At 41.9% G+C, this 25,481-nt stretch overlaps 1 protein-coding gene across 1 annotated transcript in view; it reads left to right on the top strand.

Annotated features, from left to right (window-relative positions):
- The window catches only part of si:dkey-288a3.2 (protein phosphatase 1 regulatory subunit 37), a 31,827-nt gene extending 12,443 nt beyond the window's left edge, over window positions 1-19,384 (top strand). Inside the window, exons 7-9 of the mRNA XM_068038142.1 lie at window positions 14,069-14,210; window positions 18,868-19,034; window positions 19,322-19,384. Of these exons, the coding sequence (XP_067894243.1) occupies window positions 14,069-14,210; window positions 18,868-19,034; window positions 19,322-19,384 (372 nt within the window). The remainder of the gene's footprint in view (window positions 1-14,068; window positions 14,211-18,867; window positions 19,035-19,321) is intronic.
- The last annotated feature ends 6,097 nt before the right edge of the window (window positions 19,385-25,481 follow it).

The raw sequence follows: 25,481 nt of genomic DNA on the forward strand, positions 1-25,481 counted from the left end.
GATGTCTTCTGGAGGCTTGGAGCAAAAGAGGGGGGATACATAGTAATTCAGTTGGGATAGAGGAGGCTACAGCATTGTAGAAGTGGAGTGTGGCAAGGCCAGGAGATTTATGGTTGAAGGCAAGTGGATGCTTTGGAGAATGGAAAATCAATGGAGGACAGTGAGAAGAGAGATGATAGATGCATGGGATTTAGTATGGGATAGGATGCAGAGCTCTACAAACCAGCAGGGACCAGTATGGAGAAAAAGAACTATGAGGTGACAAAGGCATGAACTTGCATTATAATGAGTTTCTGAAATCCTGAAGTCCAGTATGTTCTGCGTAATTTAGTTGAAGCAGCAATCTTGGAGAAATTGAACAGATAATTGACCGTTGTGATGAGAAACCAAAGTTTTTTTTCTAAAAGAATAAATTATGGTGATCTAAAGGCTTTCCTCATCCATACTTACACTCTGATCTTATAAATTAAAAATTCTCTTTTTAACTTTTGTTTTAAACAGCATGTAAGACTTTTACATTGAGTAACAACTGGGATTTAACATCTGGCTGTCTTCCAAATTCAAGTTTGGCTTTGGGATCCTAAATATCAGGTTTTTGGTGAAACCAAAGAGCTGATTCATATCCAGTCTTCCTCGGCGAATCGTCAAGTTGTGCCATTGTAAGCTCTCAATTTTACTTAAAAAAAATTAACTTCTAGTTGATCGCCTGTGTGACAAGATTACCTTGCTTTGACGGCATTCACATCAGCCTCCGTTTGTCTTGCATTAAACCTCATGGTGATAGATAGTGCAGCACAAAGTACTTTGAAAATGTAAAACTCACAATGCCCCAAACTTCTTGTGACCAGTCAAAGAATGATACCCGTCATTAGTTAATCTTGTCCTTGCCAGCTTAATCTCCATGATATTTTATGTGGCACGTTGCTGGAAGTCTGAGATGAAAATGGCACAGTGCCCTCTACAGGACATCTGGGATCTGACTGAACAGGGCAAGCATCTCAAGTATCTCCTTATCCAATCAGATTGAAGATTTGTGAAATAAACAGTGCAAGGTCTGAACAAAGACGTGTAAGCTGAAATGGTGAATTCAATGTCAAATCAGACACAGAACGAGAAGTAAAGAGAGGAAAGTACAGATTGGATTTAAAAGAGAAAAAAAAGACAGAGACTACTTCACACTTGTAATAGTTAATTTTCAATGCCAGAGAGGATGACTGGCAGTAATTAACACTTATCATGTCATTTAAAAGGGCACTTAGACTTGAAATGACTTGACGTTAACTTTCTGTGGCAAGTTTACTTTGTATCTACAGTGCAAGTACAGGAACTTCATGTCTCCCATTGTACTTGAATGGGGAGACAGATAGTAAGATGCCTTTGTCACAAAGCCAAGAGCGAAGTGGTACTTTTCCGACAGCAACCACTCGATCTCTGGGCATTTGCACGTAACTAATGGCGTCTGCTATTAGCCTTACCGTTATTTAACAGCAATTTTTGGGCCATTAATTCAGAAATGTAGCTACAATAAGAGTTTGAAGTCAATTTTCATGTTTTTTTATTAATATACTCTGAAATATCTGAAAGGCATAAATCTGTTTTCCCTATATTTCCACTTAATTACTAAAATAGTTAGCCTCATTGTTCCTTCATGAAACTCCAGTTTTTATTGAATACCCCTATATTCATAAACTGTTTATTTCTTTCTACTTACTCATATGTTTCAGCACTGATTCACTCCCAATCTAACTAGGATCAAAATGTACAGGAAGACAAGAGGAATGAAGCACAGTCAAATGGCAATGTATTCATTCTTCAAATATTTGTACTAATTTTGTTGCATTTCCTTTATGAATAATTGGACAAATGCCGATATTCCAATGCCAGTATTGTAGATCATAGATGCTAGTTTGATCTGCCCATTTGCTCCAGCCTGATTGAGTAATCACACAATGTGCTTGTTTGCAACAAAAAAAAGCCTTTGGTTCTGACCTCATGCAATTAAGCAGTAAGTACTGTAATTTTGGTGATATCGCCACTGCCAGAAAGTAACTCATCAACGATATATTGGAAGAACCCCCTGCTGCTACACGACATTCATGTAGAATCTCTGACAGTATCCGCTCCCCAGCTAAAAATATTCATTGATAAGGTAAAAACGACCATGTAATCTGACAATACATAAGGTGGAAGGGAGACAGATTAAAGACCCACTGCTGATTTTTTTTTAACATTAAATTGCAAGGCTTGCACATAGAAACACAAAATAAGAGCAGCCCTCTTCCGTGCGGGTGCCATTTCCCTGTGAAGATTTTGATTAAATAATACATGCCTCATATAAAAGCGTCAAAGGCCAACCTTGTACTATGTGATTAGGAGAGATAAGCAGACATTCTTAAAGCTGTGATTATTGTAATTAGCTCGCAGTGTCAATTGAGTTCAAACGATGACACTTGTAAAGTGTTACCAAGGCATTTATTATCCTTATAAACAGTTATGCCTCCTGCTTCTAATGCAAAAGCCAGGCAAGGCTCTTCGTATTATTAAAGAATCCTTTTTAAGCAAGGATATATTTATTTCATATCATTTTTTTCTAATAATGTTTCTTCAGTTTTAATGGGGGCTGAGAAGACGCGCCCCAACCTGTTCATCTCTCTGTGTATAGCTGAGACTGATATTAACCTTAATACCTCGCCTACGTGTGAAATTTAGAAAGCTATTAATCACAATAAAAATGTCATAAAGACAAAAGTTTGATAAAGTCAAAAGGTAACGGAAAATATCAGTTCCTTACACTTGAATGCATCTCCAAGGAGAACAAAACTTGCATTTGTGGAGCACTTTGACCACGCTGTCAAGATGCTTCGTAGAATTATTTTATTTTGGAGTTATTCTTGATATGTAGACTAACTCATCGTTTTTTGCAGACAAATCATTGTTATTCTCTGGAGTTAAAAAAGACTGGAACAACTTGCTCTGAAAGCCCAGTGTAATGTCTGACTGACAGTAGGAAAAATTATGTTGCAGCACACGTGGTACCTACCCTAGTGTTGTGATCTATTACAAAGATCAGTATGGGTTCTGAGTCCCCATTCCCAGCTCCAATACACGTAAGAATGTATTGAACAAGAATGGGTCATTCACCACACGAAGTCTGCTCCTTTTTGACGCACCAGGCATCATTCATATTGGCAAGAAATACTCAGCCGGTCTGGCAGCATCTGTAGAGAGAGAACCAGAGTTAACATTACTTCTCTCTCTACAGATGCTGCCAGACCTGCTGAGTATTTCCAGCATTTCTTGTTTTTATTTCAGATTTCCAGCATCTGCAGTATTTTGCTTTTATATCATTCATATAGGCTTGGAAATTTACTCATATCAGGTAGTTTTAGTTTTGCACTTACACTGTTTCAAGAAAACAGAAAATCTCTTTCCTCTGGTTGGGGAGTATTTAAGTCACCACTAAGAGACTTAAGAAAGAAATTAGGAGAAATTTCTTTATGCAGAGTTGCTGGAGCACGCCATAAACAAAAGATGAGTGAGAGACCGTTGGAATATGGATAACTATTTGAGGCAGAACCTATTGGGCTAATGGGAGAGAGAGCATGGCAGTGGGATTAGATTTGGATTTCTATAGCAAAGAGTCGGCAGAGACACAATGGCCTGAGTGGCTCCCTTCTGTGCTTCTGCAGGTAAATGACCCCATGAGTTGCTTTCCAGTTTTTAGTTGGAAAATTGAAAGCCAGTGTCTGTGGAGCTACCATGCTCCCCTTTATAATGAGAAAGACCCAAAGTCCAAATATGGGACTAATCCCCTTGCGTTTACTTCATGGAAACTGTCGCTGTTAACTCCAAACTACATTTCTGTGGTTCCCAGAACCTCATCTCTTTTATACCGTAAAATGTAGCCAAGAGAGGGAGAAATTGGAGCCATTAATTTCCATGGATGTTTCCTACACATCCTGGGACTATAGCGGAAGATCTGGCATTCAGACTGGGATCCTGGGTTCTGGTAGGTCCTGTTGTAGGGAAGAATCTATCTGCCACAAACATGGCTAGGGGAGAAAATTTCCAGGCTGGGAATTCCCTCAACCCTGGTGTTATGGCCACGTGGTGTGATGTGGATGTTTCCCTAGTTCAGCTCCCCACCTGACCGCAGCAAGTGTATTTGTAATAGAGTTTAGCCCCTTGCTGGTTTATTTCTCAAATAAACACACAGTGGCAGGTTTTCTTGTAGGTTTTAAAAACAGAAAGTCAATCGTTTATTGAGCAATATGCCTTATCCTGAAATTGTCTCAACCTCATCCATTCGCATTTGCTCGCACTCGCATGCACACACACACATATGCATACACGAAGAAACAAGTAAAGAAGGGAAAGAGGAAGGTGGCTTTTAGTGAGTGGAAAAGGTTATGATAAACCTGTTGAATTCTCTTGAGAATTAAGGTCTAGATGGATGCAGGCCTGAGATGATTGTAGTTTTCTTTCTTGAGTGAAGGTTCTGTTGAAGATGGTGGGTTACTTCTAGGTCTTGCTGCTTTATACTGTCAATGTCAGATTTTTTCAGTAGGGCACTCTGCTTCCTGGCTTGGCTGGTACTCAAGCTGTCACAAGTAGCTTCAACTTCTGGGTCAGTCTCTCTCTCTCTTTGGTTGTCCTTTTTTAAGGTAAAAACTGTGCCACCTCACACCTCCTGGTAGGAGACATTCTTCTTTCTTCTCCATGGTAATTTCACAGTGGCCCAGGATGTGGCGACTTCACACCTCCTTTGTTTCAGAAGAAGACATTCAATTCTGGAATGTTTTAGAGTAAGTGTAAGATGGGTTTCATTAACACCTTTTGGCTTTGAAGATTTGTCCGTTGTCTTTGTTAGACTGTTTGAATACACAAAAGGCCAATCCCCTTTTTCTTCAGTGGCCATTTTGGACCATTGTTCATTTTATAAAAAATAAAGGTTCATTTTTTAAAGACAAAGATCATTTTTCATAACTCTTCAGAGTTAGTCTATGATTGTTGTATCATTTCACTTCCGGTGTGCGTGACACAGTCCTCAGTTATGCTGAGTGGCAGGTCTGGCTGGACAAATAAACTATACTGGCCTGATCAGCAGCCTAAGTGGAGTACACCTGGGGATCCCAACCTTGATCCTGTAAGGAAGGAGCTAGAATCTGGAAGAGATTTTGTCTCAGTAAAGAAGACTAATGACCTGTCCTTAAAAAAGAACTTGGGCCAGGGTTCTGGATGAAGAGCATTGAACTGCCCAGCACATCTCTCCTGTTTCTCTTGCTCTGACAGGCACTCAGAATTTGGCCATAGCACTGCAGGTGCCCACTGGTTTCGTGTTAATTAGGAAACCTCCCTATGTATTCCAGAGTGTTGGAGGTTCCTGGCATTTATGATGAAGGCCCATGGATGTTCGGTCTCTGGTGCCTACCTATCCCTATACATCTATAGGGTATAATCTCCCTTATACAATGTTATAACCACAGGTAGAACTTCCAAGAAGATAAAACTATCTTAAGTGCTCTCCTGCCAACTGTAAGTAATGGAATTGGAGATGCAAGATACCAGACTAACTATACAATTGAACCAGTGGAAGTATTGAAACTTATTACCCTCTGTTTTTAAAAAAAGATCAAATTGGAATACACAGTAGAGGCACAGGAAGGCAAGCTGGATTGCTCAGATAAAAATTTACTCCTTTGATCCTTAGGATTTTACTCTCCTCTTTTCACGGTTAGCCTGAGTATAAAACAAAGAAAGTTGCTGGAATGTATAAAGGCCCTGAGACTGGTGAAAGACTTGCTGTGGAAATGGGAGGCTAGAACTTCCAATCAATGACATTCAAATATTAATACTTAAAGCGCTTGTGCTCTATTCCCACAGGCCCTATTTTTAGACAGGCGTTAATGGGTTTATTTTTAAAATAGTTGTCCATTTTCCTACTACTTTGTCTTATGATGTGGCTGCACTTGTTTTTATGCTATCATTAGAGCAAATAAATCACAGAAATACAACCATGACCCTATCCTTAATCACCCTGACCTAACTCTGTTCACCCCATGTGCCCCCAACTATCCCACCTTCCCCACCAGTTTGCTTTGGACTTGGAAAAAGATTGAAATGCTAACTTTAACACAGCTGTCTTAGTATCTATTTCACAACTGCTGAGCACCCTAGTTTATGCACATGTCTGAATGAAAAATGTCCTCCCTTCAGTTTCTTCACAGGTGTAACTCCATATACAAGTTCAAACGAAAGGTCTCCAGGGTGACATTTACTTATATTTAAGTTTGCACTGCTGTGTTTGCCTGTTTGTATAATTAGCACACTTACAACACTCTGCGAATGAAGATCACATGCAGCAGATGTGCTCAATTAAGACTTTATGAGAATTTGTTTAACAAATAAGTCAAATAATGAGCAAAAGGGAATGAAACATTGTTTTCCATCAGCTGGAATATGGCACATTATTACTTTAATGGGAGCCTTCTGAGAGTTTTTCTTTTCTTACTTGCCAAAAGTTGTGAGCAGCCTCTGCCTGAATTTGGAATAAGCTCCTAGGGCTAAGCGCTGAAGAAAAAAAAAACCTGCCCCAGTATGTCTGCTGCTTCTTACTTGATCTGACCAAGCACACTCAATGAATAAACCAAATAGAGCCACCATTCTGACCTGCGGCCTCACTAGTGAATGAGCACTGAATGAATAAGCTTAACCAATTTTTACTTGCAATTAAGAGGACAATGTTTAACCTCAGCAGCAGAATAATACATTGTACACCTGATTTTAACTCTGTGCAAATGGGTAGGTTTTGAGTGAGTTAGCTTCTCACCCTGTCTGTTACACATGGTGAGGCATCAGTTTTATTAGATAGCATATCATCCCAGTTACACAGAATATTGCCAATACAGAACCACAGGTATCCTTATAAAAGTAAGATACATAGGTTGTACTTCAGCTATCATACCGTCACAGATTCAAATTTTAGTCCCATTCAAATAAAACATGTAAAAAGAAAGCCGGTCATTTCCAATCTACAGGGAAAGTATTAAAGCAACAGGCAAGGATGATCAGTTGGTTCGCTTCTCTCTTAAATAAAAGAGACCTAATAGAGGCCTTTAAAATATGAAAGCTTTTGATAAAGTAGACAGAGTGCTTCCACGTTTGGGGAAGAGCAAAACTAGAAGCCATCAAGATAGTCGCTGAGAAATTAAATAAGGGATTCAGAAGAAATTTATTTACCCACGAGTGGTGAGAATGTGGAACTCGCTACCACGGGGAGGGGCTATTGGGAATGATAGAATGGGAGATCATAATATTTGTTATTTATTCTGTATTGCATTCTATCACATATTAGGCTTCTTGGTAGGAAGAATTTTAGAATGGCTGAGAAGACTAAAACAGAAAAATATCTCTTGCCCCATTGCCATTATTTCTCTTTTATAAGATCATTTTGAAACGGGTTTTGGTCCAGCAAGCCCACTGCTTCTACACTCCATATACAGCTATCTTAGCCAATTAAATTCTCTGTATAATAATCCTAAACCCTAAATGGGGTGATAGGTGTTACTAGAGAAACTGCTGAATTACAATTAAGTGTTCTACCAATCTGCTATACATCCAACTATGATAATGAACAGGACAGGGGAAATAGATTGGATGCTTTAATAATCCTAGCTATCTACTCAAATACAATAAGAAGTAGAATATCCATTTTTTTCATATCTTCACTACATTATTCCATTAATAGTAAATTTGGATGCTGTTCTTGCTGACAGTAAAGCAAGCCATGCAAAATATACCACAGATAGCAATGAGATAAATTACCAGTTAATGCATTTATTGGCAGTTACTGTTGAGTCAGAACAGATCCCCATTGTTTGATGTTTAATATTGACCTGAATTAGGGAATCAGTAACTTTGTGTAAAATCTCATCTGAAAGATGGCACCTCTGACAATGAAGAACTCCCTCACTGTTGCACCTGCATGATACGTTCAAACCCCTGGTGTGGGACTTCAACTCATAACCTTCTGGCTCAGAGGCAAGAGTGCGACTAACTGTGGAAAACTGATACACTTATTACCACATGTTTGGTTGTGCCATTCAACAGCTCTAATCAGTTTTAGCCAGCAGCTCTGTACTTCTCTGTTCCATCAGGATTTGTCATTTTCTAGGTCATTTGATCCTTTAGCCAATTATGGACATCTCTAAAATGCTTGCAGCTATCATTCAGTGTCTCCTGAATATTGTATATCTTTCAGACCATCTCTCTCAGACCATTTTTGTTTTCTTAGGGGGAGAGAGTTGGAATCACTACAGATTTCCAAAAATGTAGCTCCCAATTTTCAGGACTTGCTCTATGAGGATCTTGATTGGACCAAACCTTCCATTTTTCCTGTGATGTGTTTCTGCCACTTTCTGCATTTGTCTTGGCCAGGCGGTGGAGTGCACTGTTTTTAATGTGGATGTGATTAATAGTGAATTTGTTCCCACAGCAGATTGCGATTGTATGCATTTGACTCCATTTCAGTATCTACAAAGACAAAAATGATATGTTTGAAGTGTTGAAAACTTGATTTGAAACCACACAATGGTATGAATGACTACTGGTTATGCTGTAGGAAGCAGAGCTACAGATTTTTCCCTGAGCTGAAGCTATGAGACTGTTGCACTGCAAACTAGGAACAGTTGACCCTACCGGAGCTTCTGGGATTGACCTCCTTACATTTGTGAGCTCCCAGTCTGGATTGTGCATTCCACATGATCCTCACTGAATGTATGTCTGGGGCTGATATTTGAGTGGAATGCAATGCACCTGCAGCTGTGAAATCAGCTGGCAATAAAGGTGGGAAATAGGGGTGGGGAGGGGTAATTTTATCAACAGCAGAAGCCTCACCAATAGCAAATGGATCACAAGTAAGAAAGACACTTGCATCTATATAGCAAACTTCATGTTAAAGCTTTTCACAGCCAACAAAGTACTTTTGAACTCACTTACAAACACACAGCAAGTTCCCACAAATAGCAATGAGCTAACCAGATAGTCAATTTTAGCTGTGCTGGTTGAGGGACAAGCATTGGCTTAGACAGCTCCTCATTCTTCTTCAATTAAGCACCATGGAATAATTTATGCCCACTTCAACAAGCACAGAACCGGCACAGATGCGACAGGCTGAAGGGCCTCCTTTTGTGTCGAAATCCTTCTATGATTCTCCGAAGCTTGAAAGATGACACACCCAACAGTGTAACATTCCCTCAGTACTGCATAGATTATGTGCTTAAGCCTCTGGAACAGGGCTTGCACTCACAACCTCCTGACTCAGCGATGAGTGCTCCTATTGAGCCAACATTGAGAGTGTGTACTGCTGGAAAACAATGCCCATGAACCTGCCAAAAATCCCAGCAAGTATTGATTCACTAGTCCTTCAAGAACTGGGTGTAAGAAAGGTTTCCCAACTGGCATTCCAGTGCATCCTGCATGTCGGACAGTCATCCAGTCTGTCTGCCTAAATGATCAATACCATTTGTCACATTCAGAAGAATTGGAAGCACATGAGGAAGCTTTCGCTAATGAGCAATTTTAACAGTGCTCACTGTTATCAATGTACCAATTATCGAGCAATTTGTGACGAGAAAGTGATATCCCATGAATTGCGAATCGCCACTGCTGCGCCATCTGCTGTAAGCTTCATAAAAATGATAGATCAACCTCCCTGTGCATTTGTGAAGTTGCTGCATTTGTGCAGGAATTGTCCATTAAACACAGTTAGGTCTAGTACTTAACAGCATAAGTATCTTTTTAATGAAGAGATTTATGTTCCTGCAATGGCAATCAACCTCTCCTGCCTAAACTGTGGAGTCTCAAACTCACAGGTAGTGATTTTCAAAATTTAAAATAGAAATGTTTTAATTTTTTCTTATCTTTCTGGCTCTTTTTTCTATCTCGTAATCCAATCTTCATTTCCTCTCTTTATTTCTCTTTTTGTACCTGGTTAAACTCTAATTCATCCTCCTTCTTAGTCATTCCTCTATTTCTTTCTCAATTTTTAAATCTCATTGGTTAAAGAAAGAGACTGTTGTTCGCATCATTTACCAAGACCCCTGATGTCCTGTTGTCCTTACCACATTGTTATCAGCTTGCACTTACAGGGCAACACAAGTCTAACTAACAGGGTATGCCCACTCCAGCAAATTCAGGGCCGATATTGTGTGGATAAGTAACATTGGCAAACAAATATCCAGAAAAGGCTCTACATCTGAAATGCTATACCAATGCTGATGATTCTGCTCCGTATTTCCAGCATTTTCTGGTTTTATTTTAATTTCCAGATTTGCAGTTTCTTTTTTTTATATATTTAATTAGGTGGGCTCTGTTTATAGTGGTAGGGATGGTTTTATGAGACTCCACCACAGGAGGGCAAGGGCACCTGCTGGCACAAAGGACTACTAAAATTGCCCTTAGGATATAAAAGGAGGATACAAGGTTTTAAACATTTAAGGGGATTATGTGACTAAAATGAAATACCGTGCCATTCAGCAGGAGATACTATAAAGTCCAAATACTTTACTGGCACGTGGGTAACATAAACATGCAGCATGGTAATATTTTGAATTGGTAACTACTTATCTATTTCTAATCTCCTGATTCAAGCTAAATTTCTGCCTCCCCAGCCTAGCTTTCAGAAGTTAGGCACTGAAAATAGGCTGTAAATCTGAGTGGATCGTTGCTCACAAAAGCAAAATATTCCACATGTACCAGTTTAATGCAAATTAGATGTCTGTAATTAGTTCTAGAGTGGTAATTTAGTGCACAAAAATAATTATTCAAAACCTGTTTTTTCCAATTAATGCCCAAGACAGAAAAGTCTGGTTTACCCTTCCCCCCTCCCTGAAGAAAACAAAAACACTGTGCTAATGTATCATTATATCATCTAAACAAACTTTGAAATAGCCAGGCTGTAAAGAAAATCTTGTAAGCTGTGTTTTGTCTGAAGTGTTTTTCCTTGAGAGTCCATGAGTAAGAAGGACATTGCAGTATATGGGTTGCATGTTGGTCAGTTACATTCAGCCAGTGTGCATTATGGTTTGTAGAATCAGGAGAAATTTTCCAAAGTTTTTCTTGAATTTGAACCATGGATATTTTGCTTCCCGAGTAATTAGCAGAATTAATTTTATGATTCAGTGTTCCAAACGCACATTGCGAAATCCAGAGTAAAGGTTATTGCCTTCACAATGGATAAGGAATTGCAAGGTCCACAAAGCAAGCATAGTAATCCCCATGCACCAATCCCGACATGCAATCCCAGCACTTGAAGCTCTGTGGTCAAGCATGCTAAATCAAAAAATGTTACCAGCAGTTCAGCAAGACAGTGTGTAAAGTGTTGTCAGCTGTGGCTAAGTTGGTAACACTCTTATGTTTGCGATAGAAGTTGGTAGGTTCAAATTCCACTCCAGAGACTTGAGTACAGACTCTAGTCTGAGACTCCAGTGCACTACTGAAGAACTGTTGCTTTGGTAGTGTTATCTTTCAGATGTGAAATTAAAGCAAGACCCTGTCTGCCCTCTCAGGTGAATGTCACTGTTGTGTTCACGCCAGGTTGCTGGATATTTTATATATCTGATTTATCTCAGAGCAATGCAAATATCACACTTGTATTAAATCACCAACTGGTTTATTTATATTATTTTAAAATATCTCAGCACTTACAGGATTTTAGTACAATGCCTTTCTCAGAACAGTCTCTCTAAAACATTCCAACCTGACTCTTTTAGTTTCAGTTTCTACTAGGTTTAAACACTACAGTCATAGATCCCAGGGCACTACTTTGAAGAAAAGCAGGGGAATCATCCCTCGTGTGCGGGACAATGTTTACCCTTCAACCAACATCACTAAAACAGGTTATCTGGGCATCATCACATTGTTGTTTGTGGGAGCTTGCTGTGCGCAAATTGGCTACTGTGTTTCCTACTTTATTACAGTGACTACACTTCAAAAGTAGTTCATTGGTTATACATAGCTTTAGAAGATCCTTAGGTCATGAAATGTTATATAAATGTAAGTCCTTCCTTTCTCCAGTGGATAATTCAAGCAATAATGGGCCTGGCTAGCTCTTGTAATGTAAAGAAGGTCCTTTCATCAGTATCACTTTTGCAAACCAAACAATAACAAGAATTATTGTTTTTAGATGCTCCGTGGCTTAGTGAGTAAATACGCTTTATGGTGTACTGAGCCGCATGGACGAGGACATCTCAGGTTGGTTCCGTTATCTGTCGTAAATTGGCTGATACCAGTTGAGGCAGAAGTAGTGGCACATTACTGGCATCAGCACCCCTGGGGTTGGAAGGGGAAATGTCTTCATTGCTATCCAGTGACACCTGCAAGAAAGCTTTCAGGTGTGGACATGAGGTGAGGAGAAGATTAAGTTCAGATTTGGTGCCCCCACAGTGAATAACCCTACCAACATTCATTGTCTATGCTCAAATATGAGGAATACCACCTGTGTGAGGTAATAAAGGGTGTCTGGCACCTGGAGAAATGTAACCCTGCATCAATCAGTGAGAATGGTGTGTGTGGGGAGGGGGGTAAAGTAATTATGACATTTAATATCTTTAGCCTTTAGTCTTGAAGTTATATGAGATAATAGGCTCAAATGCTTGGACCAACAGCTCGACTAAAATGGCAAGCATGTGTTTCAGATGAACACATCTCAGGCTGAATTTTATGGGCCCCCTAGGGACGGGAATGGAGGTAGATTGCCCATAAAAATTGCGTTGGAAGGTGGGGGGAAGGGGTTTGGGTGCAATGCCGGTCACCTTCCTGATGTCTTCCAATTTCGCCTACGGCAGGAAAGGCTGAGGCCGGCCTTCCTGCCCCAGGCCAATTGAGGCTCTTAAGTGGCCAATTAATGGCCATTTAAGGGCTTCTTCCTGCCTCAATCTCAATTTAATATAAGGTGGAGGAACCTACCGCTGCAGGGAGATGCCGCCAGATAAAACCTGGCGGCCTCTTAATGGGGTTGGGGGTCCATCCTTTTGGGGCAATCCAGGGCCTCCAGATAGCCCACCTGGCAGCAAAGGCCATCCCCACCACCCCGGGAAGACACCCCCACTGTCCCCAACCCACTCTCCCCCACCCAGTCGCTGGGGCCTGCCCCATTTACCTCTCCTGGTGCCTCCGATGTCTTCGGTACTGCAGGACCTCACAATGTAATTTAAAGGCTTGTTTTTTAACTGAGTCTTTCGAATGATATTTGGGTGTTTTTGTTCAAACAGTTCTAACGACATGAGAAACATGGCCGGGAGGAGTTTCCAGGCCTGAAAGTGAGAGGGGGCGAATTGGCAACAGCAGAGCTGCAGTGTTCTCAGGGGGAGTCTTGATTTTGTTATTTGTTATTTGTTATATGCTGTAAGCAGAGTTGTTTTGTTACTGTTGAGACAATAACAACTGAATGTTGTCTCCTGTAGTGTGCTCTTTACCTGATGTTACATGTTTCATAAGCTTGTTTGTGCAGCAGTGGTTCTCAGCCCGAGGCACCGGATAAATCTTGTTCCCAGTGCTCTCTTCTGTAGCCTGCAAAATGGATTTACAAAGCTTGTAAACTGGCAACAACACACATATAGGATTTTTGCACATCATTTCTAGACATCAAGCTTTTGTTGACTGTTCCTTCCCCTCCTGTTGTACTGGCAGAAGTTGGAGATGTCCCTCCCGGGTTGAAAAGATGACAGTTTTCAAATCTTAATTTTTCTGGTCTGCTCAGTACTGTACTGATGCAGTACTGATTTCCACCATTAAGTGCTGTTATTGAGCTTTGTAAATGCTTTGGCAGCTTCCAGTAGCAGAAACTACACTCTGCAGAGTTACAGTGTAAATTATCTTTCTGACCTACTGATCACTTCCAGCATTTTCTGATTGTATTTCAGATTTCCAGCATCCGTGGTATTTTGCCCTTTGGTAATACTTTTCCTGAACTTTGCACCAATGAAGTCCAAATCCTTGACTTTACTATAAACATCTGTGTCAGGCAGAAGGTATAACACAGTAAAACTCTGTATTGTTTCCCTTTTAGCCTCATTTAACTTGTCTGGAGACGCTGAATCTGGGTCATAATCCACTCAGCAATGAAGGAATCCACAGACTTAAAGAAGCATTGATAGCTAATCGATCAGTTATACGATTGGGACTGGCATCAACAGCCATAACTTGCGAAGGTAATATCTGAAAATACAGTGTGAAATTCTGAGACAGAATTTGTGACGGAGGGGTGTGTGGTTTTAACGGCGAACTGTTAACGTTTGCCGTCATTGCCTCTTTGAATCTGACCGCAACTTTAGGGCAAGTGCAGATTAATGCGTAAATCCGCAAATTGCAATCTGTCATTCACTGCTCTGTCACAGGCTAAACTGTGGATTTCCGCCAGCTTGCAATCAGTGAAATCATTTGATACAGCCTTTTCTATTCTCACATCACTGTTAGAAACCCCATAAAAAGTTACGTCTTGTTCAATGTGGTGTAACTGAGTTTTTAATAATGATCTGAGTAATAACTACTGCTGAGCAACAGATCTGGCCCTGAAAAAAAATAATGTTACATTTGTAGATTAATTATGAATTTTTTTAAACTAGATTTTAAAAATAATTACTTGTTTTATGTCTTTTCATGACATTTCAACTTTAACTTCACCCCATGTGTATGTCCCAATCTTTATTTTGCTCCCTGTTTCAAAACCTTTTCAAAAATGGTTTTGTTGTTAGTGCTTTTCATTTCCTGGTTAAAATTTTATAACAAGGGGTAGTAACACTAAAGGGTTCTAAATTTTTCAGTAAGTTAAAATCTAAGGCATTTGGCTCATAAGAGTTAAGTAAAAATTTTTCAGTTAATCTCCCAAATAAATGACGTCAGCACAAAAGAAGCAGCTGATTGGTGTGAAGCTGGTGAATCTATTTATTTAAGTCATAAGTTTAATAAGCAAATAGAGGCATAGCAGGGTAGCTCGGTCCCATGGAGTGCACATTCTGCTCCATGTGGGAACTCCAGGGTGCTTAAAGAGGAGATAGTTCAGGTACAATCAAAGTACATTCCCACGAGGGGGAAAGGCAGGGCAAACTAATCTGGAGGCTCCTGGATGACGAAAGAGATAGACAGTAAGATGAAGTTGAAGGGTGAATATGACAGATGTCAGGTGGATAATGCAATTGAGAACTAGGCTGAATATAAAAGGTTCAGAAGGGAAGTGAAAAGCAAATAAGAGCAGCTTAGAGAGAATATGAGAAGAGCATGGCAGCTAAGATAAAAGGGAATCCAAAAGTATTTTATAGGCATATAAATATAAAAGGGTAGTAAAAGGAGGAGTAGGGATGATTAAGACCTTAAAGAGGATTTACACATGGATGCAGGGGGGCATGGCTGAGGTGCTAAATGAACACTTTGCATCTGTCTTTACCAAGGAAGAAGATGCTGCTGAAGTGATAGTGAATGAGGAGATATTTGAGACACTGGATGGCTACAAATTGATAAAGAGGAGGTATTAGATAGGTTGGCTGTAGGATACTGAGGGAAGTAAGGAAGGAAATTGCAGAAGTGCTGGCCATAATCTTCCAATCCTCCTTGGATACAGGGTTGATGCCAGAGGACTGGAGAATTGCAAATGTTACACCCTTGGTCAAAAAAGATGTAAGGATAAACCCAGGAACTACAGGCCATCAGTTTAACCTCGGTGGTGGGAAAGCTTTTAAAAGCGATAATGTAGAGAAAATTAATAGTCACTGGCACAAGTGTAGATTAACTAAGGAAAGCCAGCATTGAATAGTCAAGGGTAAATTGTATTTAACAAAATTACTTGAGTTTTTTTGATGAGGTAACAGAGAGGGGCAATGAGGCTAATGCAGTTGATGTGGTGTACATGGACTTCTAAAAGGTATTTGATAAAGTGCCACATAACAGGCTTGTCAGCAAAGTTAGAGCCCATGGAATAAAAGGGACAGCAGCAGCATGGATACGGGATTGGCTGAGTGACAGGAAATAGAGAGTCGTGGTGAATGGTTGTTTTTAGGACTGGAGAAAGGAATATAGTGGGGTTCACCAGGAGTTGGTATTGGGACCCCTGCTTTTCTTGACATATATTAATGACCTAGACTTGGGTGTAGAGGGCACTGTTTCAAAATTTGCAGATGACACAGAACTTGGAAGTATTGTGAATTATGAGGAGGATAATGAAAACTTCAAGAGGACATAGGCAGGCTGGTGGAATAGGTGGACAAGTGGCAGATGAAATTTAATGCAGAGAAGTGTGAAGTGATTCATTTTGGTAGGAAGAATGAGGAGAGGCAATATAAAATAAAAGATACAATTCTAAAGGGGATGCAGGAGCAGAGGGACCAGGGCTAAACGTGCACAAATCATTGAAGGTGACAGGGCAGGTTAAGAAAGCAGTTAATAAAGCAGATGAGATCCTGGGCTTTATAGATAGAGGCATAGAGGATAAATGCGGGGAAGTTATGATAAACTTGTATAAAACACTGGTTCGGCCTCACCTGGAGTATTGTGTCCAGTTCTGGGCACCACACTTCAGGAAGGATTGGAAGGCATTGGAAAAGGTGTAGAAAAGATTCACGAGAATGGTTCCAGGGATGAGGAACTTCAGCTATGTGGATAGATTGAAAAAACTGAGGTTGTTACCCTTGGAGAAGAGAAGATTCGGAGGAGATTTGATAGAGGTGTTCAAAATCATGAGGGGTCTGGACAGAGCAGATAGGGAGAAACTGTTCCTTTCAGCTGCAGGATTGAGAACTAGAGGATGCCGATTTAGTGTGATTGGCAAAAGGATGAATGGCGACATGAGCAAAACCTTTATGCATTGAGTGGTTAGGATCTACAATGCACTGCCTGAGAGTGTGATGGTGGCAGATTCAATCATGACTTTCAAAAGGGAATTGGATAATTGTCTGGATAGAAAAAAAGCGCAGGGCTATGGGGAAAAGGCAAGGGACTGGAACTAGGTGAGTTGCTCTTACAGAGAGACATGACAGGCCGAATGGCATCCTTCTGTGCTGTAACCATTGTATGATTGACTGACTATGAGAATTCTTTAATGTGATTGGTTGCTTGGACGCTTTGATGACCTTACTGCAGTTCGATGCTGTGAATCCCCATTAAGCTGCACTACAGTCAATTGCACATCAAAAGAGTTTAAGTTCTCCACAGAGATCATAAGATTTTTCAGCGCAGCTGTCTATGAGTTCAGTGGTGAGCACTTTTGCTTCACCGCTGACTGCAAAATCTGGGCCCCTGTGTTCCTACTGAAATTTAAATTAGGGCACATGAAGCACCAGAGCAATCTAGCAGCCTTGCCTATATCTCCGTATATGAAGAAATGTCTAGCTATAGGCTGTCATTTTTCTTGCTCTATGATAAATAGGCTCACATTATATGTTATGCTTGACTCTGGCAAAAAGTGCAACACTGTTATTTACAAATGCTTAATGTTAATCTTCATATTTGCTTCAATTATTTAGCTGCTTTTCATTTTTTAAAGTTTCAGAAATTAAATTCAGGGTTTTTGAATGTGAAAACTGCTGACCACTGGTGACTTTGTAGGGCAAGCAGTGAACAAGCTGCAATGTTTTTATAGTGTGTGGCCAATTCATTTAACTGCATGGGCCCTTTTTTTTTTGCATGGCTGTGCACATTCAGCAATTTAAAGGGGATGACTTTTATGCAGGCTGCATGAGAACGTTTGGGTTGCTGTGTGGCCGCCAGTAGGTGCTGAGATTGGATCCCAGTGCAATCGGCTACTTGAACCTTTTTTTTGAGCACTATCTGTGCATCGTTGGTTCACTAGGTGACATGCAGCTTAGATTTGAGGTACTTCACCTTGAAATATTGCAGAAAAACTGAGATTTCCAGCCCTTTCAGCTGGAATCACCTCCTGGCTAGTTAAAAATCAGGTATTTGAAGCCCATTATCAGACTATAGCTTATTCACCCTTAACTTTTCAAAGGGGGAACATGCAGTGTTTTTTAAGGTCTTGAGGAGTTGAAATCTTGCAGTGTGCTTTTGGTAACACATTCATTTGAAATTGCTCTATCCATTATTGTAATTGTGTGTTTACTCGTTTAAAATGAATCGGTTAAGTCCTTTGTTAAAATAGTGGGCAGAGAAATTTCATGCAAAATGTTGAGTCATTTGCTACTAAATTTGCACAGCGTGACTTTTTAAGGAGTGACAAAAATAGAAAGCGCTGGAGATACTCATCAAATCAGGTGCATGTGTCGAGAAAACATAAGATTGTTAATGTTTCAGGTGTAAAGGATTGAGAAAGAATGTTTCCCCTTGTGGAAGAATCTAAAACTAGGGGTCACTATTTAAAATTAAGGGGTCACCCATTTAAGACAGAGATGAGGAGAAATATTTTCTCTCAGAGGGTTGTGAGTCTTTGAAACTCTTTGTCTCAAAAGGCGGTGGAAGCAGAGTCTTTAAATATTTTTAAGGCAGAGGTAGATAGATTCTTGATAAGCAAGGGGGTGAAAGGTTATCAGGGGTAGGCGAGAATGTGGAGTCAAGGTTACAATTAGTTCAGCCATGATCCTATTGAATGGCAGAGTAGGTTCAAGGGGCCGCTGCTCCTGCTCCATGCTCATAGGTTCGTAAAATCTTAGCGCAGAATAAAAGGCTTTATACCTGAAATGTCGACTGCCTCATGTTTTCTGACTGGATGCTGTCTGACCTGTTGAGTATCGCCTGGATCTTCTGATTTTGTTTCATGTTTCCAGTATTTAATTTTTTGTTCATGATATGAAAGGGCTTTGATTTTCTTGGTGTAGATGTAGGACATGAGCTCCATTACTTTCTCCTTTTATTAATCTTTAGGTGCCATAGCCACAGCTGAGTTTATAGTAGAGAGTGCTGGGATGCTAAGGTTGGATCTGCGAAGGAACAGAATAAGAACTGGAGGTCTGATGGCCCTGTCTCTAGCATTGAGACTAAACCATTCATTGGTCAGACTGGATTTGGACAAGGAACCAATGGGTGAGACAGTAAGTAGACAAGGCTTGGCCAGCAAGTTACTATTTGGTGTGAGTTGTTGCCTTTGCAAATGCACTTGGTACACTTGTATTCACAGTTGCGGGAACAACAGCATCTAGTGTCATTCCAGGATCAAGGAGGCATAATGCTAATTTAGTGATGAACACCCCATCAAAATTGAAATAGCTCATGGCGTATCGGTAAAATTCCTAGTGACCAGCAACGATAAGGGCCGTTTGAAATGCGAGATGATCTTTGAAGGAAGTTCTCTTTTATTTATTCTGTTTTTTTCTGCCAGTTGTATCCCTTCTGCTCACAATATTGGCATCTTGCCGGGTACAGCTCAATGAGTGCCAATTAATGTGGGACACCTTGGCCAAAACCTCTTTCATCATGCATGAACAAAAACCACAGAGGATTTAGTGGCAAGGAAGGAGGTCCCGGTGGCAGTGCTGGAAGTGGATGCCATTTCCGCTTGGGCATTCAGCGGCCAGCCACACCTGATCTTGCAGTGACCAGCCAATTAACTCACGCAAAGCGCGGGGGCGGTTCATTCGAGGGCCTGAGGCAGGAAGTCAGATGGTGAAGTTGGCATCAGCTGATGCTGTGTTGTATGGATCCAAGTCAAATGGTGAAGAAGGAAGCCAGACACAGGTCCTTTTCTTGTTAGTAGGTTCATTCACAGAATGCAACATTACATATCTCTGCCTCCTCCTCCCATGTCCCATCAGGCTCTCTTTATATCCACTCTAAGTCACCTGTGTATAATTAACAAAAAAAATAAATGATCATTGACATGCTGTTGCAGGTACTGGCGCATTATTTAAAGGGCTGCAAGCCCTACATTCACTGCGGGCTGCACAGAGGAGTCAGTCCATCTGTCCATCCGTCCATCCGTCTGTCCTTCTGCTGCTCCCTGATTGCTGCCTACAACCAACCAAGGAGCTGACCAGAATGGCAGAAGCTGACCAGGTGGCCCCATGGTTCAGCAATGCCTCTCTGCAAGTTCTCCTCCAGGCTGCAGGGGGAAGGTGGGAGGTCATTTTCCGAAGGGGTAGGAACCGAAGAGGGGACCACCTGGCCAGGCAAGCCTGTAGGAAGATTGCAGGGAGGTCAGCAGCCAAGGGGTCACCCCTCCACCCCTCTGAATCTGGTTATCGTGCTGCAAGCACATCAATAACTTTCCTTGGTCTGCCAAGGTGAGGACTCCATACCTTTTTCCCCTATGGGGCTTGCATGTGACAACGTGAGACAGTGCGCTTCATGGAGAATGAGTGACCAGCCAGTCGGTGGCAAAAGGGTCAGGCAGCAACATATCCTGTCAAAGACATGGCTACATCTCTTCATCTAAGGAAGGATATACTTGCCATAAAGGGAGTTCAATGGAGGTTCGCCAGAGAAGTGGGATGGCAGGATTGTCTTATGAGGAGAGACTGAGGAAACTGGGCCTGTATTCTCTAGAGTTTTGAAGAATGAGAGGCGATCTCATTGAAACTTACAAAATTCTTACAGGGCATGACAGGGTAGATGCAGACAGGATGTTTTCCCTGGCTGGTGAGCCTAGAGCCAGGAGACATAGTCTCAGAATAAAGGGTCTGCTATTTAAGACTGAGATGAGGAGGAATTTCTTCATTTAAAGGGTAAATCTTTGAATTCTCTAGCCCAGAGGGCTGTGGAAGCTCAATCATTGAGCATGTTCAAGACAGAATTCGATCGATATCTGGAGACTAATGACATCAAGGGATATGGGGGTAGCATGGGAAAGTGGCATTGAGGTAGATGATCAGCCATGATCTAATTGAATAGCAGAGCAGGCTTGATGGGCTGAATGGCCTACTCCTGCTCCTATGTTCCTATGATGACCCCCACAAGGTCCCTATTGACGACTGCTGGGCTGCCAGCAGCATAGGTATTGTGCTTGTCTCTGTGGCTTCAGTTGTCACAGCCTCCATCAGCTGCTTGGGCATGTTGGTGCTGTCCTCACCAGGTTGTGACCCTGACTCTAATCGTGAATGCATTCCCACTGATGTGAAAGTATCTGCACTGTTGGAGGGTGCAGGGGAATGATGTGATGCTACACCCTCTGAGAATCCCTCTTCCTTCTGCATGGTGGCTGGCTGCTCCCCTCCCCTGGTTTCTCAAGCTCTGCATCTACGATGACAGAGGACAGTCCTGCACCTGTGCAGGAGCTCTTGAGCATGCAGGGGCCCTCCAGGCCTCAGGCAGCTAGAGGACAAGCCACCAAGTTCATCCCAAGACATGGGAAGCACGATAAGCAGCCTGCCTCCACCTCAGCTGCAGGCACAGCGGTAGCACCTCATAGGAGCACCCGTAAGAGAGTTTGGAAGAGCACCTAGCTGCACTTTGGGTTCACAGGTATTAAGATTATATAGATGTAAAGCCTTCTTTCTGTTGTGCGGCTTAATAAATCTTTCATTCTTGGTTGCTGCTTCTCATTGGATTCTTGCTGTCCTGAGAGATCACATCTACACCCTTGCTCCCTCAATGGGCCTGAAGTGATGGACTAAACCATCAGTGCAGTATCTCTAAATCTAAAAAAAAAACCCACAGCTGTTCAGCTCCTCGGCTTTGCCACTGTGCACCTGGGCACTGGGTGATGGAGTGCAAAATGAAGGAGGCGACAGGAGAACTGATTAAAGGCAAGGCTTTATTGAAATGTTCCAGAAAGAGCAGAAGGGTAACAAGGAAACGGCTGTGTATGAGATAATACTGAGCCTCCCTTGGGTATACGTCATTGTGCCTTGCCTGTGGTCCAAGGTGTCCCTCATCTTGCATCACCTGGTCAGCTGCCTCCTCCGCATCCTCATTGTAGGAGGAGGCGTCACGATCAATGATATCCTCATTATTCAGTGTATCCCCCCCTCTGCAGAGCCAGGTTGTCCAGAGTGCAGCAGACCACCATGATTTGCGAGACCATTGCTGGGGCATACTGAAGGCCCCACCGGATCAGTCTAGGCACTTGAATCGCACCTTCAGAAGCTCAATGGCCTGCTTGATGGTTGCTTGGGTTGACCAGTGCCAGGTGTTGTACCTCTCCTCTCCATCTGTGTGTGGGTTCCTCGCAGGCATGAGTAACCATGTCTTTAGTGGGTAGCCCTCGTCTCCAAATATCCATCACTGAAGGCGCTCGAGGTCCGGAAAAGCTGTGGCACCTGAGATGCCGAAGTATATATGTGTTGTCACTGTTTCCCGGAAACTGTGCACACACATGAAGTATCTGCTTTTGGTGGCGACAGACCAGTTGGGCAGTGATGGAATGGAAGCCGCTTCTGTTGATGACGACCGCTGACTGGTGTGTGGGAGCCTTGATGGCCACATGCGTGCAGTTGATGACACCCTGCATCTGGGGGAATCAAGTGATGGCCCCAAATCCCAGGACCTCTGTGCCTGACTGCGCTACCACACTGATCCAGACTTAGTCGCTGGTCCTCCTGAACATGGCATCGGTCACCTCCTTGATGCACCAATGGACTGCAGACCAGGGATCCCATGAACGTCTTCAGTGGATCCCTGGAAAGATCTGGATGCGTAGAAGTGGAGAACTACAGGGATCTTCAGTGCCATTGGGTAACCACCAACCCACATGGTTCTCAGCTTGTCCTGCAACATGGTGCAGACAGCAGTGGCTGCCTCCCTGGAAAGCCGTAGTCTTAGCTTACACTGGTGCTCGGACATTTGGAGATAAGCGAGCCTCAGGTGGTACACTGTCTCCTCTTCTGTGCGCAGGTGGTTGTTGGCATGCCCACCCCAAGGCTGGCCCTATTGCTGGTCCTGAGGTTGCTGATGTGTCCCCACTAGTTCCTGAACCTCCTTCCCCCTGAGCTGTCCCTCCTCCTCAACGGGGGCCCCGAAGCCTGGATGGATGTGGCCCATGGCAAGTGGCCTCTCTATTATTCCTAGTCCTTCTATCCAGATGGTGCCCCCTAACTCCTCAAACCTGTTCTCAAGCATTTCCTCAGAGCAAGTACCGCCGCCCCTTTGTGAACCTGGCAACATGCCCTCACTGTCCTGATACCTTCTCCTTCTTTCTGTCGTCATATGGGAGTGCCCTCTGTACACCACCCTTCCTGCCACTTCACACTGGCTCTCCTGATGGCTTTCTGAGAGAGCCAGCACTTAGCCCCCACTTCTTTGTCACGTCATTTGATCAGGCGGGGCTCTGAAGACCCGCGATCTCCATGTGCCATCGGTAAAATGCAAAATGCGGCACAAAATTACAGTTCATTGGCCTTTCAGCTCCTCTGTTGGTGTTCCACCACCTCAATGTCTGAAGTCTGCCCTCCATGGTTCCCACCATCGGTAAAATCTGGTAGCAATGTCAAGACGTCAGACTTCCGGCCCAATGTGACTGGCTCTTATTTTACGGTTCCCACCGCCCCTCCTCTGACCTCACTATAAATGGCCCATTAAAATTCAGCCTCGCATGTCAGCCCACTCATTTCCTCACCCAATATCCACATTTACATGCTCCATCTGGGGTCTATCAGTTGAGGTGTCCCATTATAGTAAGGCTATAAACAGAAAGCTACCAAGGAACAAAGACGGCTAAAGGATGATCTTTTTTTCAAATTATGAAGGGCTGTCATAGGTTAGTAGAGAAAAGCTATTTTCCATTAACCTTGGGAAGTCAATGGCAGTAGGTTTTCAATTTAAAATTGTTACCATGGGAATGGGGATAGGGTTTAGAAGAAATTCCTTTACTCAAAGAGTTGTTGGAACATGGAATGCTTTGTCACAGTCAGTCGTTGAGGTAGAGACTGTTGTATCTTTGAAGGAGAAAATTGATAAATATTTGAAGAAGATGAAGATACAGGACTATGGTTACTCTAGCAATGAACAGCCACAGACACAATCGGCCTACTTCTATACTGTTAACTTATTTGGTTCTATGCTTCTGCTTCTATTCATTTAAAAGTGTATATTATTGGTTTAACAATGAAAATATAGGCATTCCTCAGCTTGAACTAAGATAGAAGAGCATTATGTTTTAATTAACTTATATATAAATATGTAATATATGATTAGTTCTTACAGCATCCAGCTGTTCTTTTGCCTAAAGGCGCAAATACTGTATTAACTAAGACATAGGGGAAAACTCATTTTAAATAGTGTTCAGATAGGCATTAAAGATCTCATGGTGCTATTTGAAGAGCAGGAAGTTCTCCACATATCATTGCTAACTTTTCTCCCATGACCAATACCACCAAAAAGACATTTTGCTCTGAACAATAAACAAATGGTGCAAGATGTGCGTTAGACTTGTACTTGTCCACTGATTTTGCAAAGCAAGTTCCTGTTAACCAACCATCCAAAAACAGCAGTGCCCTCTACAGGGCATCTGGGACCTGTTTGAATAGGGAAAGCGACTGTGTATCTCCTTAACCGATCAAGTTGAAGAATCATTAAATAGCAGTGCAGGCTGAACCAGGAAGCATCAGATAGAATGATAAATTCAATGTCAAATCAGGTACAAAAAGTGAGATAAAGAAAGGGAAACTAAGATTGGATTAAGAGATAAAAGAAACAGAATAATAAACTCAAAAAAGTTGTATTTTTCAAAAAAATCTCCAACAACAGTTAAAACCAGAAGGAATGAGACTCAACACTTGCAAAAGTTAATTTTCAGTGTCAGATAGAATGTTTGTCTGTAATTAAGACTTACCATACTGTTAAAGGGTGATGATGATGTCCAGTTATTTGCATACAAAGATCAAGGGAAGATTTAGCTCTATGGGTGCTGGTACCCTCGATGGTGGCTAAAAAGTTCAGTTCTAGATCTGCAGGCTCTTGAACATTGGGGGCACAGGAAGTCTTAACCTGGGGTAGCCCTGACAGAAGCACCTTCCTTCCATTTTTAATGTTTCTCTCCTGCAGCTTTGCGTCTTAAGGATTCAAAACCACGAGTAGCATTCCTGATTTTTGAGAGCCAATTGTTCCCGTCAGCCAAAGAGAGTTGTTTCTTCAGCTGGTCCTTGAAACGTTTTCGCGGAGTACCTCAATTCCGCTTCCCAAGGCACAGTTCTCCATACAGCACTGCTTTTGGCATTCTAGTGTCCTCCATGTGTGCTACATGCCCTGTCCAGCACAGTTGTCATCGTAGGATAATGCTCTCAATGTTGGGTAGATTCGCTCTTTTAAGAACTTCAATATTTGTAATGTAGTCCTGCCATATGATATTAATGATGGAGCACAAGCAGTGTTGATGGAAGCTTTCAAGTAGCTTAATTTTGTTTATTGTACGGGACCCAAGGTTCTGAGTCATACAAGAGGGTAATGTTAACAACAGCTTTGTACACTTGGAATATCGTGGAAATGTGCAAGAAGTGATTTTTCCAGAGTTGTTTAGAGAGGTGACCAAAAGAGCTGTTGGCTTTGGAAAAACAATTGTCAATGTCTTTACTAATGGAGGCATTGTTTGAAATAATGCCACCTAGATT

The sequence above is a fragment of the Heterodontus francisci genome, chromosome 9 (assembly GCF_036365525.1).
Source record: "Heterodontus francisci isolate sHetFra1 chromosome 9, sHetFra1.hap1, whole genome shotgun sequence".
In the NCBI taxonomy this organism is placed as follows: Eukaryota; Metazoa; Chordata; class Chondrichthyes; order Heterodontiformes; family Heterodontidae; genus Heterodontus; species Heterodontus francisci.